The sequence below is a fragment of the Erpetoichthys calabaricus genome, chromosome 8, assembly GCF_900747795.2.
Source record: "Erpetoichthys calabaricus chromosome 8, fErpCal1.3, whole genome shotgun sequence".
NCBI classification, from domain to species: domain Eukaryota; kingdom Metazoa; phylum Chordata; class Cladistia; order Polypteriformes; family Polypteridae; genus Erpetoichthys; species Erpetoichthys calabaricus.
The window spans coordinates 194,367,241-194,383,550 of record NC_041401.2 but is presented as its reverse complement, the minus strand read 5'-3'; the positions used below and the strand labels follow the sequence as shown (position 1 = coordinate 194,383,550).

General features: G+C 43.3%; 1 protein-coding gene across 1 annotated transcript in view; it reads right to left on the bottom strand.

Moving 5' to 3' along the window:
• Positions 1-16,310, bottom strand: part of pth2ra (parathyroid hormone 2 receptor a) — an 84,563-nt gene that overhangs the window by 43,394 nt on the left and 24,859 nt on the right. Inside the window, exons 6-8 of the mRNA XM_051930316.1 lie at positions 9,917-10,103; positions 1,676-1,829; positions 1,425-1,485 (exon numbers count right to left, since the gene is read on the bottom strand). Of these exons, the coding sequence (XP_051786276.1) occupies positions 1,425-1,485; positions 1,676-1,829; positions 9,917-10,103 (402 nt within the window). The remainder of the gene's footprint in view (positions 1-1,424; positions 1,486-1,675; positions 1,830-9,916; positions 10,104-16,310) is intronic.

Here is a 16,310-nt window from a genome sequence, read left to right as displayed (position 1 = left end):
TGCAGTGATGGGGACACTGTGCTGTAAAAATGGCGCCATCCTTCAGATGAGACGTAAAACCAAGGTCCTGACTCTCAGTGGTCACTAAAGATCCCTGGGCAGCCTTTGTAAAGATTAAGGTGTATCCTGATGTCCACCTCGGCCTGGTCATACTGGCCCCCAGTCATCCCCTGCCTCCGATTGTCTCTTTCTCTCTCTCGCACCACTTCAGGCTGTGGTTACATTGTCCGTGTAGGTACTACACATCAGTGGTGGTTGAAGTGGCTCCCAACTCACTAGTGAGAAGAGCTATATAAATGTAAGGAATTATTATTATTATCATCATCAATAATATATAAACAAATGTGTGACCTTCTCCCCTGCCTGTTCCGATGCTCCGTTTAGTTTCTTGGGGTCACAGAATGTAAAGACAAATGTGGACATGTTGAGCTACAGCAAGCAGTCAGCCCTGACAGTGCGTGATTTGAGGTCCTCAGTTGTGGTCTACATAACAATACAAACTGCACCTTGCATGTTTTCTCCAGATCCTCCATATGCCACTCTTTATTCTGCTTCTCTGGTTTTCCTTCCTTGCCTCAAAAACCTACACGGTCCACTTCAAGCTCACGTGGCTGGAGCTCAGAGCTGGTCAATCCATTAGGCAATGTAGGTGGCCGCCCAGGGCAAATTGTGCAGCCACCAAGGTGGGCACTGGCCCTTATCCAAGTACACAAAGGGGCACCGTTTCTGTTTCGGAAGGTGTGTGCACGCTGGACACTGAGGGGGGCACCCCTTCCACTCCACAGGGGCTATGATAATAATGAGTGGGCACCATTAAAGAAAGTGAATCTGAGGGGGACCCAAACCCCCAACCAATGACTGTGAGTTTATCAAAGTAAAAGTATGTACGCTTCACACTGCAATGTACTCCTTGGTGTATGACAAAAGGGTGCTGCTTGTGCTGTTGAAGGGGCATGTGCTCCAGATACAGAGGGGGGTGGACCCTCTTCCCACACACAGGTCATCAAAGTCTAATAATACCACCCCCCACTATGGACAATGAGGGGTGACGTCTATCGGACCTGCCTAGGGCTCCAAATGGGCTTTGACCGACACTACTGGACCTTGTCCCAAAATCATCAGGCACGAGGCACGGACTAATTCTGGTCAGGGTGCCTGTCCATTGCTGGACACACTAACACACATCCTTTGACTCACTCATACAGTGCCAACTTAGAGGCACTAATTAACCAAGCAGTGACATCTTTGGGATGTTGGTGGAAATCCAGAATTTCTGGAGTAAAACCCCATATGCACATGAGGAGAATGTGCTCACCCCTCACAGGTAGGGTGTCCAGGCCAGAATTAGAACTTAGGACCTGGGAGCCGTGAGGCGGCAGCATTAGATTTACTGTCATGCAGATTACGATGGCAGCGTCGCTTACCTGGCATCTGCCAGCGTTGCCCTGACGACTGCCCATGCTGCCACAAAGACAGCTGGTACACCTGCAAGTAAAAGAGCAGAATTAGGTGGGCTTATTTTACAAATGGTGCACACCTGCCTCCGAGCAGAGTCAAGGCACAGTGCAGGACCGGCTAGTTTGAATTTTTTCTGGGCATCCACTACCTGTTTTTTTTCTTTCCTGGCACCCTAACTTCAAAGGAAAAGGAAAATGAGAATGTGGCCATCTCTTACCCCAGCCGATCAGAGTGAATCCCCAGAGGTATTTGGTATCAGAAAAGAAAGCCATGAATATGAGGCTATGGAGGTAGAGGCCTTCCACAAGAATCCAGTAGTAGTTGGTGGTCAGGAAGTAGATGAACAGGAAAACTGTGATCTTGCACCCGATCTGCCAATGGAGGAGAAAAAGAGCACACAGTGAATTGGACCGAGGACAAATCGGACTCACTTCATTTATTAAAAGTCTAAGATTGTCCACATTATTTAAAGTGCAATGTGACATGGATACAGTAATGGAAGGCCTCTTAGTAGCGCCTACTCCGACACATCTCGACTAGATGTTCATATATAATCACCAGCTGTGCCACCCTTCTAAGGTGGGATAAAATCTAAGTAATCAGCATGGTCCTCAGCAGTAATGTTTGGAATGTATTTTAGAATGCATGTAGTAATAAAATACATTGCAATTTTTATTCCAACAGATGGTGCACCACATACATTTGTATAAACCAAATGCATTGTATTTGTCATTCCAACAGATTACATTACAGTACTTGGCATTCCTGAGTCAAATAATCCCCCCCACAATCCTAACCTTAACAAAAGTGGATCTCTAAAAAGTCTGCAGCCAGACTCTGCTGGCACCCATCGGAGTCTACTCTACCTACTTGGAGCTCCAGGATGAAGGCTATGGGATGCAGATGTGTACTTGGTAATGGAATTTGATATGAGAGTTATAAAATCAGCATTGATGTTTGTGATGCACCATCTGTTGAAAATACAATTGAAATGCATATACCTCTGCTATGCCATTTGGTATGTTGTAACGGCCGACCCCTTACTCAGATCAGCCACTACACTACCAAGACTTATTCCTTGGATTACCTGAGGTTTCTTGCTCTAATAACAAGCCGTACTCCTTACAAGATGTCTTACTTTTCCCGTCACGACAAAATAACCAGAAAACAGTAATGGACACGGATATATTGTAAATTGAAAAGACAAATATTCAATAATATATATATATATATATATATATATATAATATAAGATAATATGTGCGCGCAAAACGCCACTATCCCAAAAACACTGGTGACTAATTACTATATAAGAACACGAATATACAAATATTTACATTGAACCCTCCCTTGTAACTAAACAATAAACAAAAACACGTAACACAAATACAAACACAGATTAGGTAAATACAGCAATTGAAATGTGGTGAAAAATGAGTCCAAAATAAAGTCTGGCGGTACTGATACTGGCTGTAGTGTATTGTGCTCCTTCCCGAAAACAAAATGACCTCACTGTCAAAAGTCCTGGCAATGGCTGGGATGAATGTGAACCCCGGGGTTTCTCAGCTCTGGCTGTCGTGATGTTGAATCGGTAGTTGAAAAAGCAAGCAGTGGAATGATGCAATAAACGACAGTGATGAGTTTGAAAGTGATCGGGTAAATTGTCTCCTCTCTCACCTTCACTTCTCTTTTTTTAATTACAGAATGTCCCGGATGTATCTGGTGAGTTTAACAGGTGATTTCCGTCTCGGGGCTGCGGCCTCTCTCCATCATCCTTCCCCTCTACACTTACGGGGACAACATTTACTGACGCACGTATAACGGACAGTAAGCGGGACGATGAAAACAAAATGCACTCAGCACAAACATAGAACATACTACTTTATGTAGCCCCACAACATTGTGATTTGTAGAAGCAATTTTCATTTTTGTGATGCACCATCTTTTGGAATGACAAATGAAATGCATATGCTTCTGTTATGCCATTTGGTATGGGACTCATGAAAGCAGTGTTGATGTCTCTGATGAGCCATCTGTTGGAATGACAAATGGAACACATTTTATTACTACAGATATCTGATGCGTCTCTGACAGAGTCAGAGAGAGAATGACAAAGACCTAGAAACAGGACAGACACACAGGCTCTTATCCTTTTATTAAAGTGGATTCATGTTAATAATTCAATTATAATTGTTATGCTGGTGCAGACACAAGTTAAAACAATTCAAATCAAGTGAATTCCCAGAAGTTGAAAAATGAGGATTTCAGTGTGAGGATGGCAAGAACACCTTGGGTGTTACAATCAGCTCAGAAAAATACAAGCCGACATTTTAATAGGCCATCTAAATTAATGTGTCACACACGAGACGTGTTGATTATCAGTCAGCCTGTCGGTCCATTTATAGAATATTTAATGCCTTTTACACATTTCTTGGTAGATGGGCATCTATCTATCTACAGTGGTACCTCTGGTCACAACCGTAATTCGTTCCGAAACTCTGGTGCGACCCGATTTGGTTGCGAACCGAATGTAATTTCCCCATAAGATTGTATGTAAATACAATTAATGCATTCCAGACCGTACGAACTGTATGTAAATATATATATTTTTTTAAGCACAAAAATAGTGAATTATATACTATAGAATACACAGTGTAATAGTAAACTAAATGTAAAAACATTGAATAACACTGAGAAAACCTTGTACAACAGAGAAAACTAACCTTGTAAGAGTTCGCGTTAGACCCTTACGAACCGCTCGCTGTAAACTTTTTTTTTTTTTTTTTTTTTATGAGTTTTAAGCTCAGGGAAAAAAGTTAAATGCCTCTTCTCTTGCAAAATGTTTCAGACCATCCTCTACTGGCTTTAAATTCCTCACCTTCGCCACTCGAAGGATTTTTTTTTTTTCAGCAAATCGCCATGAATCTTCCTGGCTTTCTGATGATATGATTGCCTCGCTTACGCTATCCCCTACAAGTTGCTTCTCATTCAACCACACTAGCAACAATTTTTCCACCTCTTCCAGCACTTGAGGCCTCTGCTAGGTTAACATTGTAACTCCTTTAGAAACATCAGCTGCTTTGTTAGGCCCTGTATACGCAAACAAAAGAAAATCTATTTTTCGCTTATACAAAGCAGTAATGTTTGTGATGCACCATGTGTTGGAATGACAAATGCAACACATTTTATTACTATAAATGTTTGATGTGCTATCTGTTGGAAAGATAAATTCAACACATTTTATTACTATAGGTTTGTGATGCACAGTCTGTTGGAATGAAAAGTGCAATGCATATTTCTGTTATTTGCAATTTGGTGTGGGATTTATAAAAGCAGTGTTACTGTTTGTGATGCGACACTTGTTGGAATAACAGATGCAATTCATCCTATTACTATAGATGTTTGTGATGTGCCATCTGTTGGAATGACAAATTCAACCCATTTTATTACTATAGGTCTGTGATGCACCATGTGTTGGAATGGAAAGTGCAATGGATATGTCTTTGTCATATGCTGTTTGGTATGGGACTCATAAAAGCAGTGTTGATGCGATGTGGCCTCTGTTGGAATGACAAATGCAATGCATATGTCTCTGGTATATGCCATTTTATATGGGATTTGTAAAAGCAGTGTTAATGTTTGTGATGCACCATCTGTCTGTTGGAATGATAAATGTGATGCATTTTATTACGATGATTGTTTGCAATGCACCATATGTTGGAATGAGAAATGTGATGTGCATGTCTTTGTTATATGCCATTTGTTATAGTATTTGTAACATGCTGTGTTAATATTTATGATGTAGCATCATCTATCTATCCATCCCCTTCTTTTTCTTCACTTGTGAGTGGTAAGCGCGTCACTTCCGGGCTCAGACCAAAGTACTAAATGGTGCTGGAGTTGATGATGACACAGGAACCTAATAGTCCTTTAAATTCTCAGCTCATCCAGGAAGATCTCAAAAAATGAACAGAACTGAACTATCACTAAAGCCCCTCCCCCTTCATCCCCACCTGTTCCAGTCCTGCCGCCATGTACAGTAAAGGACATTTTTGCAGCAGTGTGGGAGTTATCAAAGAGAGAATAAAACAAAATGAACCCTTTGGGATGACCTCTTGTCATTTTATTTTTAAAAGTACCACAAGGTTTAAGTCTTATGGTGCCTTTCATATTTATCTATTTACCTCTGTATTGCCATTCAGAGTTACACAAATCCTAAAACTCTTTAAAAGGAAAAAAAAAATCCCTGTTATCGACCCATGCAATGTGACAAATGAGGCAAATGTCCTCTGTAAGCATTTTAGTGGAAATGTTCGTTTCCTTAATCATGGAGGGTCGTCCCAGAACAGAGTGAATTATTGCCTTTGCCAAACACTGTGTGCTTCACCGAGCTCATAAAAGCATCTAATTTGCACTTATCCTTCTCAGAAAAGACACTCGTATAGAAAATAAGTGCACATTATGAGAGCGAAACTGAACACGAATACCCATAAGGCCCCTTAATGTGCGGTCAGCTATTTGGGTACCTTGACACGCCTCACTTATTTATCGTCTTCAGTGTAATTTGTGGATGAAACGATTTACAGAGATATCTAAAGGGGCTTTGTTAGAAGGAGACAAAAGGAGGTCTTCGCTGGTATCTTATTGGAAACAAAATACTTGAGAATACAGAAAAGAGCGGCAAAGTAATATAAAGGGTCTAGCATGGTAGCATTCCTGCTTCACCTCGCCCTAGAGTGGCACTTAGAGAGTACGTCAGATTAGCGGGTTTGTGTTTTCTATTAATTGAATTGTATTCTTCAAGGTGCTCCTTTCAGTTACGTAGACGTGGCCCCCACTGTACACATACCACGGGATTTACAGATCGTGTGCTTTCATAAATGATGCCCCTCGGGTGACGCCACATAAACGGCTTTACTAGACTACAATAACCTTTTCCCCCCCACTGTGTGCCCCCCATCAGTTACATAATTGGCACCCCTCTGTGTACGTAATGCAGACTTTACTGAGCTTGTGCCCCTTGGTGTCCATAGTGGATTGACCAGCTCAGGCTGTAATCACCATCCCAGATTTTTTGGTGCGGATGCCCCGTACAAGATGCCAGCCTGAGCTGCTTCCAACATTGCCCACGTAGCTCAAAACGTCAATAGACGTGTGTGTCTAAACATCAGCAGCACGCAGATGAGATCAGAATTAGTGGATTTCTGACAGCACAGCCGATGACCTGTGCCCTCCATGATGCCACAGACGTGGATGGTCGTTGATCGTGTTGGAAGTCTTTTATGAAACACCCGAGTCATCGTTTGAAAGCAGCGAATTGCGCCGCAGAATCTGTAAATTCCTATATTTGTTTTGCATTCAAGAGCAGTAATTATAATCACGTCAACATATATTGTATTCATAGCATAATATTTAGGGCGTCATAGTTCTCCGACCTTAAAGCCCACCAGGGACTGGCGTTCGCAGTTTATAATTTGATAATATTGTATAATGTCAGTGCGCAATGTAAGGTGTGCAATTAGCATTCACCTTTACAACAACAAAGAAACGGAAAACCCTCACCGAGTGGGGCTTCTGTGTTAAAAAATAAATAAATAATGAAATGTCACAAGTGTGACACGTAATAAACCCCCCGCATGTGTTCGTCTCCTGGGATTGCGTGCCAGTAAACTATGAAGGCAAATATGTCAGCATTTGCTGCTGTCAGCACGCACTTCTGAATTCCTTACTGATTGAACTAAAAAGAAATTCCTCAAATGTCCAACGTGAAACATCAAACGTTTATTCTTTGTGCCATTAGGAAAGGGTCTTGCTGGCGTTGCACATTGTCACACGTGTGCCCAGGGGGGACAACTTCAGGGCTCGTCAAGTGGTAATTCCATTCTGAGTCGAGGGCTGGCGCTGTTGCCCCTAATGCCTTTTCTCTTTTCAGCCAAGTTAAAGAACATCAGCATCTGCTGTCGTCACTTCTGGGTTCTGGTCACCTAAGCCCACCTATTCCACCTGTGCCACCTCATAACTGGCTCAACCACCATCTTGAGGCAGCCTCTTCTCGAGATGGGAGTCCAAGATGAGTTTGTACAACAGATTTTTTTTTTTTTTTTCCCCCATCATTTATTTGGGGATCACCTGCAGTTCCCCACCATATACCCTGACAATATTAATTGTGCATTTGTTGTTTTTATCAAATACCTGGTACTTTGTGGGAAAAACAATCATGTAGACACAAGGAGAACATGCAAACTGCACAAAGACACAGTGGGCTAGTCTGGAGGCCTCTGGAGCTGTGAGGTGGCATCGGTAATCCCTGTACCCCTGGGAACAGAGAGTATCCTTCACCTTGTCAATTATTTGTAGACATTTTCAAACCCATTCACCCAGTTTGGGGTCATGGAGCCCCGAAACTATCCCAGCAGCTTTGGGGACAAGGCAGCAACCAACTCTGGAGACGATGCCAATCCATGAGGTCCACTCAGACACACACATTCACATGGGACCAATTGAGGGTCGTCAGTCTAACTGACTGACACATTTTTTTGGGATGTGGGAGGATAACAGAAGTACCCCGAGAATATGCAAACTCTGCACAGGCAGTCCCTAGGCTAGAATGTGAATTTGGGAGTCTGGAGTATCAACCAGCATGCCAATTAAAGATGAAATTAAAAAGAAATGGACTGACTAGTTAATGTTCATCTTAATACAATAAGTGTTTGTGTATCTATCTGGGTGACCATCCACTTGCTACGTCTCTTTCATCCCAAAAGATGGCGTATCACAAACATTAATACTGCTTTTACGAATCCCATATTAATGGAATATTGCAGAGACATGTGCATTGTATTTGTCATTCCAACAGGTGGTTCATCACAGACAACACTGCTTTTACAAAATCCCATACCAAATGGCATATAGCAGAAACATTTGCATTGCATTTGTCTTCCAGCAGATGGCACATCATAAACAGCACTGCATTTTCAAATCCCATATCAAATGTCATATAACAGCATTTGTCTTCCAACAGATAGTACATCACAAACATTAATACTGCTTTTACGAATCCCATACCAAATGACATATAGTAGAAGCATATGCAATGCTTTTGTCTTCCAATAGATGGCACATCACAAACATTAACACCGCTTTTACGAATCCCAAACCAAATGGCATATAGCAGAGACATGTTCAAGTGCATTTGTCATTCCAACACATGGTACATCACAGACAACACTGCTTTTACAAAATTCCATACCAAATGGCATATAACAGAAATGTATATATTGCATTTATCTTCCAACAGATGGTGCATCACAAACATAAACACTGCCTCCACGAATCCCATACCAAGTGGCATATAACAGAAATGTATGCATTGCACATACTTATAAATAACAATATTACAGTACAAGATGGCAGTCATTGGCACCATGTATTGGTAAATGATGTAATTGCCTGTCAAGGTGACTGGTAGAGCAGCTCAGCAGCACTCCGCACACAGGGCACCAGACCACCTTGGCCGAGGGGGTGATTCGTTATATAGCCTGATGACCGAGGGTAGGGCTGATCTTGCGTTGCGCTCCTTGGAGCACTCACAGTTGTCCCAGTCTGCTACTGGTGGAGCTCCTCTGCTTAGCCAAGACCTCATACAGGGGTGAGAGACCCTTACCCAGGACTGTCAGCAGCGTCCTCTGGTCCACCATTTCGTCCAGTTAGTCCAGCCTGACTCCTACAGTTGAATGAGCCTTTCTAATCAATCTGTTGGCATCATCTACCCTAATGCTGCTTCCCCAGCACACTACCACAGAGAAGATGGTGTTGGCCACTACAGACTTATAGAAGACCCGTAAGAGTGACCTGCACCTTCTCTGGTAATTGAGGCGACTTGGACCCTCCACTCCACTTAAGCATGACATTCGGGTGCACCCCGAGGTATTTCTAAGTCCTCACCACTTCCACATCTTCATCCTCTACGAGAACTGGGAGCAGAACCTTCCGGAAGTCTACGATAATCTGCTTTGTCTTACTGATGTTGAGGAGGAGGTTCAGTTGGAACCATTCAACAAAGTCCTCCACAAGTGTCTTGTATTCTTTCTGCCGCTGATAAACGTTATGGTGGACTTCCTTGCTTTCTGACTGTTCTTATCAGACAACCTGTTATGATGGCAAAATCCATAAAGAACTCTGTGAGACCACAAGCTTGAGCCTCCTTATTCCACACATCTTCAGGGCCATCTTAACAGCATCATAGGCCCCCGGGCAAAGTAGTGCACAGAGACCCCTGTTTTGAAAGCAAAACAGAAACCTACATGGGCATCAGAAACAATGTGGGCCCATATACTCCTGAGGCCCCTGTGCCAGTACCCATTGTTCTCCACACGTTAAAATGGCCCTGACCTCCTTTATTAGGACACACTGTAAGCCAAGAGAGAGGAGTGAGTGACAGGCAGGGTGACATACTCACGTATTGGCTCTTGTCCACAAGCGGGGCAAAGGAATTGTTCCTCATGTCGCTCATCAAAAATGAGTCGAGCTCCTGCAGACCACTGCTGGCGTGGACCACCTTGTCTTTGACAATGATGCTGACAGCCCGTAACATGAAGGACACAAATAGATGCATGTGGATGTAGTTCCTTGTGCAGTGGAGCCTTCTGGAAAGAGACGGGCAAAGCAAGATTAGCAAAATGGAAGCGTCTTTGGCCTATCAGCCTGTCCCATCTGTCGTCTGCTTGGAGTACAAAAGCAGTAAAACCCAAAGCAGACGTGAGGAGGATTAACATCTCTGGACCAGGCTTTGAACCCGGGACTATTGTCTGTTCTTTCTATTCCTCTAACTGACCTCATTATTGATCTGTTGGGGCTTTATGGCGATGTGACATCAAACCTTGAAGATCACCCAGAGTTCTCCTTCACCCCACACGTCACTTTCTAGTCACGACACGTTCTCATTGATGACGTATATTTTAAAACGTTTTCACTTTGACCCTCTCCCGGAGGCTTTCTTTTTGAAAAATTTCCCAATTCGTGTTCTGTACTCAATCATGCCTGACAGCCATAACCCCGAATCTGATCTGGACTTACACACTGCGACCATCAGGGGGCACTCCAAAGAACAGCAAAATAAAGCCCATGAGGGCAGGGTATTGCAAAAACAGCAGGAGGGCATGAGCAGCAAGAGCACCTCAAAATAAAAATTGAAGACAAAGCGGCAAACCCCGACTGCGTGTGTCCTCGCTGGCATGCCATTCCTCGCCTCCAGTACTCGACTAACTCTCACCAGCTGAGCCTTTTCTGTGGCTCTCCTCTTGACTCGACGCTCACTCGCCCCCTGAAAATGACATGGGGAAGTACAGGACAGCCCAGGCCAGACCTCGACACGCCAGTCCCAAAGTCTTCATTCAAGAGCTCCCCCTATTGACCTGTAGGTGATCATGCAAGCCCGAATCCTAGACTGGCATCACGCTATATATAATATAATATATATATATATATTATATTTGCAGTTGGAGATCCACAAAGGGAGAAAAAACGAATCACGTATCATAAAATAGTTTTATTCCTGAGCTTTCAACCCCTATCAGGACATATGCACTTTAATTAAACGATACAACCCCCCCCCCCCCCCTTGATCATACTGATTTAGTCACCGCCACCCATCCCCCCCAATACTGAATGTGTTGCTATATATTGCCTTTGATTCTTGTAAGTCTAAGCATTATCCTCTGATGAAGACCCCTGATAGGGGTTGAAAGCTCAGGAATAAAACTATTTTATGATACGTGATTCGTTTTTTCTCCCTTTGTGGATCTCCAACTGCAAATATGCAAACCGTATCATAGACCTTATCATATTCATATATATATATATATATATATATAATATATATATATATATATATATATATATATATAAAATATAAAAATGGCCACTTGCTGTTAAATAGTGGGCAGCATGAATATACGATATGAGACACAAAAATAACCTGACTGGGCTTGGGCTTTTGAACCGTCTGGAGGTCGGCTGGATGTGAATCATAGAACTATATCCCCTCCTACATGCCCTCTCAAACCACTGAGCGGCTGGGTATATCCTGTGAATCGCCCAATCGCTACACGAGTTGCCACTATAATTGTCGGGTGAAAAGATCAAACAGCAAACCATTTCTCGCGAAATTGAACAAAACTGCCACAGAAACTTATCACCATACATTGTTTTTATCATTTCATAACAGTTTGTCTCGCACACAAGTTTTTGAGTGGCACAACTGTTTCAAGGAAGGACAAGAAAATGTGGAAGACGTTCAATGCCCAGGTTGCCCACGCTCGTCTCGGACGGATGAAAACATCAAAACGGTTGAATTGGATTGTTCAAAATGATCGTACTGCTTTTTCCGTAAAGCAGTTTTTGACTGACACAAACATTCCCGTTCTCAATCATCCTCCCTATTCGCCCGATTTTGCTCCCTGTGATTTTTACTTGATCCCAAAAATCTAAAGTGACCTGAAGGGAACATATTTTTGTTAAGTGGATGAAGTGAAGACAGAAACGGCAAGCCTGTTGAAGAGCCTCAAGCAAGAAGACTTCCCCTCCCGATCTCTACACCGCTCCAGACGTATCTTCCATTGATTGAAACAGAGCTGGGAGTATATGGAAGGTGGCAACGTTTAGAATGCTGTCATTCATCAATAAATAATTAAATATATATATTTTTTTACCAATCCAGTTATTTTTGTGTCTCACCTGGTAGCTGGAAAACCTTATATAGTGCCAGCGCCAGTGCCAGTGCCAGTCAAAATCCTTTTGGAGCCTTAGGTAGGTAGGGTTGATGTTATTCTTAAGAATTCAGTGACCTGTTTGGTGCCACCTGCTGGCTCAGAACAGGTATTACAATCCTAAACACTTTAAACTAGGGGTGTTGAACTCTGGGCCTGGAGGGCTGCAGTGGCTGCAGGTTTTCATTCTAACCCTAACTATTCTAATAGCCCTGTTTTTAAGGAGTCCGTGCTCTGAATTGATTAAATGACAGCCAAAGAGAAATGAGACATGAAACGAGCTGACAGATGACCAGCTAAATTGGGGCTTCAAACTCCAACCAGTTTCACTCCAATCACTTTCTTAATGAGAAGCTGATTCTTGCTGTTAATTAAGCCTGTTATTTAATTCCACGGCATGTTGCTGCTCTCATTCTGCCATAGCAGACATTTCCAAAACTGTTGATTTTCTGTTTTTTCTAAGAACGCTGCCAAAATGTTTCATTGACCCAAGAGATCAACCTTACAAAGACCGTCACCTTTCTTTATTTTCAGATATTGTGTGATGGGCAGAGGTGAACTGGTCATGTTTTGTGTCTCACTATTATTTGGCTGCTAATTTAAGGAAGAGGAAACAACAAAGGGGCCGGAGTCAAGTTAATTAAAACTAAGGTAAAAGAAGTTAATTAGCAGCAAAACGGCTCACTAATTAAGAAGATGGTTAGAATGAGAACCTGCAGCCACTGCGGCCCACCAGGACCAGAGTTTGACACCTGTGCTTTAAACAATCAGGACCAAATTTTGCAAATATTGCTGTTGAGGAAAAGATGGACTATTTTGGAACCCAAAATGTTGACCATTGGGTGTCCCAGCTTAGCATTACTAACCCTGGCAACGCTGCAGCAACCCAAGTGGAAAGTCGTCACGCAGTTTTCAGTCATGTAAATTGACGAGATCAGCCACTGCAGTCGCAAGTCTGACAGACCCGAGGGCTACTAGTTACGCTAATGTGACATCAGCTTAAGGCAACCTAAAGCAAGAGGCGCATCAGGAGGTGCTAGGCCTGATTTAAACATGTCTCCTCGTTCAATGTGTACTGTCACACATGTGCACTCGGGAGGCAGTCGATGGCCCTGATTAAATTTGTTCTACCACCAGACCAGGGGTTGGCAGCGGGCACTACTACTTTTTACTCCTTCCTCTACAGATCCACAGAAGGAACACCTGCTCAAACTCGGTTCTGGCTTGTCAGATTTGGGGGTGTCTGACGAGCCGGAGCCAGATCTGACTTCCCAATCCTGACCTCACTCGTGGGTGCAGCTCCACAGACCCACCTCTCTCTTCCTGCCTGCCTGCCTGCTATAAAGCTCCCATTTCCTTTGTACCACCTCAGTCCCGTATTGGACTCCTCGGTTTGTGTGTAACATCTGTTGGCATCTTTCTCAATTCTTTTCCAAGTAAATGGGTGGGATCCCCAAACCTGTTTCTGGCTCCGTGTTTTCTCATTACACTTGCCAACGCACTTCTTCGGCAGCTTTGAGAGAGGGGCTTGTCATGGTGAACGATGCTTTTACTGCAATTTTTTTTTTGTTTTTTATAATTCCTTGGCAGCCGACGGGTGAATTGAAACACAATTGTTAATGTATCTCCAGTGAGGGCGAAGCGGGAGGTGTTATCACAATCACAGCTGGCACTGCCAGAAGGCGGGAGAATAAAATGTGTGCAGGGATCAGGATAATTGAGATGTGCCACGCGCCGTCATTAATTAGAGATCAGCAAAAGCAGCCTGCTTTGTTTCTGAGGGATTGGCACCTTCTGTATTCGCACACATCAGAATGGATTGCCTTCTATGTCTCAGTGGGCACTAGAATTTATTTTTTTTAACGTAAGCACTGGACTACAGGCCCATATTCTGAGGACTTTAAAACTAATTTCACATTAGTATTCATAACGGCTTCCTTCACAAAGAATGCTGGGAAGGGAGGTAAACCTTGACATGTGTTTGGGATCAGAGGGTCAACTTCCAGGCTCATCAGAGGTAAGCACTACCACTCTGGGACACCAGGGGGCACCGTTGCTGACAACATGACCTCTTTTTCCACCCAACAAGGGTAACTGACTCTGCCCCTTCCAGTCTGAGGACCATAAGATTGATCAAGATCAAGAGTATTTATTGTCATTTCATCCATATACAGTAGTACAGCATACAGTGAAACGAAACAACGTTCCTCCAGGACCATGTTGCTACATAAAACACAGGACAACGAAGAATCCACAACACATAACATAAAGACACATAATATATAACAAGGTGCATGTGAGTCAAATGTGCAAGCATGTGCAACACTGCAGAACAGAACACCATATATCAGATATCAGACCGGTCCATGAGTGTTCAGGAGTCTGACTGCTTGGGGGAAGAAACTGTTTCACATTCTGGAGGTGAGGGCCCGAATGCTTTGGTACCTTTTTCCCCAATAATAGAAGTGTAAACAGTGAATGTGAAGGGTGTGTTGGATCATTCACAATGCTGGTGGCTTTGCAGATGCAGCGTGTGGTGTAAATGTCCATGATGGAGGGAAGAGAGACACCGATGATCTTCACGGCTGTCTTCACTATCTGTTGTAGGGCTTTGCGATCCTTGACTGTGCAATTTCCAAACCAGACAGTGATGCAGTTGCTCAGGATGCTCTCTATGGTTCCTCTGTAGAATGTTGTTAGAGTAGCTGGTGAAAGATGGAGTTTCCTCCGCCTACGCAGGAAGTAGAGCCGCTGGTGGGCTTTCTTGGCTAAAGAGCTGGTGTTGTGGGACCAGGTGAGGTTCTCTGCCAGGTGGACATCCAGGAATTTGGTGCTATTGACGACCTCCACAGTTGAGCCATCAATGTTCAGACGCTGCAGGAAAGTGGCATTGCATTTGGGAAAGAGCAGATGGCCGTCTGGAGCTCCCACCTGACCTGACCACTCTGCCGCTATCTCCCTTTGTTCTGATTCTATACAGCTTGCTGATTGCTTTTTATTTTTTGTTCTTATTTGTGCCATCGTGCGCCTGTGTATTTTCAATTGCTGACACAGACACTTAAAGGTTTGACCTGGTTGGCTTCCCAACATTTAATTTCTGGACTGCTGTGTTCCCCCGGTTGACGACAGGGACTAAGGCCACCATCTTGACGCTGTGGTAATGTGTATTTGCTTTAAAATACTGGGGAGAAACATCAGAGGGTCTGCTTCAGTCCAGACATGAAAGTGCAGCTCTGCACCCCAACCATCACATATAGCAGAAAGCTTATATAACACAGGTGGCCTTCTGTAGTGGGGAACTGTGGAAATCCAAAGGTAAGATTTGGGGATTGAATCCCAAATGGTGGGCTGGTACCACGAATAAGGAGGGAGGAAGTGAAAAGAATGAAGAATGGAAAGGCATCAGGGGTGGGTGAAATACCAGCAGAACTGTGGAAGAGTTTAGGAGAAGAGGGAGCAGAGGCATTGTGGGAGAACTAAGAATGGGAGAAAACACTCCACCAAATCTCAAGAGGACCTTACATCAGAACCAAAACACAATCAAAAATTCAGAGTCCAAGAGAGAGAAAAACAAGCAGAGAACAAAAAAAAGAAAGCAGGGATCCAACATGGCCACTCGAGACGATTTTTTAAACCCATTAATAAATGGACCAGTGATTGTGTACCTGTATGTCCGTCCGGTTGCCATCTGTGTCTGAAGTCATTTGGTGGAGATTTGTCAAAGCGGTTATAATGTTGGCGGTGCATCATTTGTTAGAATGAAACATGCAATGCATTTTATAACTACAAATGTTTGTGATGTAGCATGTGTTGGAATGACAAATGCAATTAATTTTATTACTAAATGCCTTTAAAAAAAAATAGATTCCAGTAGATGGTGTACTGCAAATGTTAAGGCTGAATACGTCCAATAGAAAGTAATTGCCGGACTGACAGAAATCAGCTTATCCACTTTAATAAAAGGACAAGTGTTGGAGTGTGTGTGTGTCTGTGTGGCTGTCTGGGTGCTATGACTATGTTAAAGGCCATTTGGTATGGGATTTGTAAAGCAGTGCTAATGTGTGTGATGCGCCATCTGTTGGAATG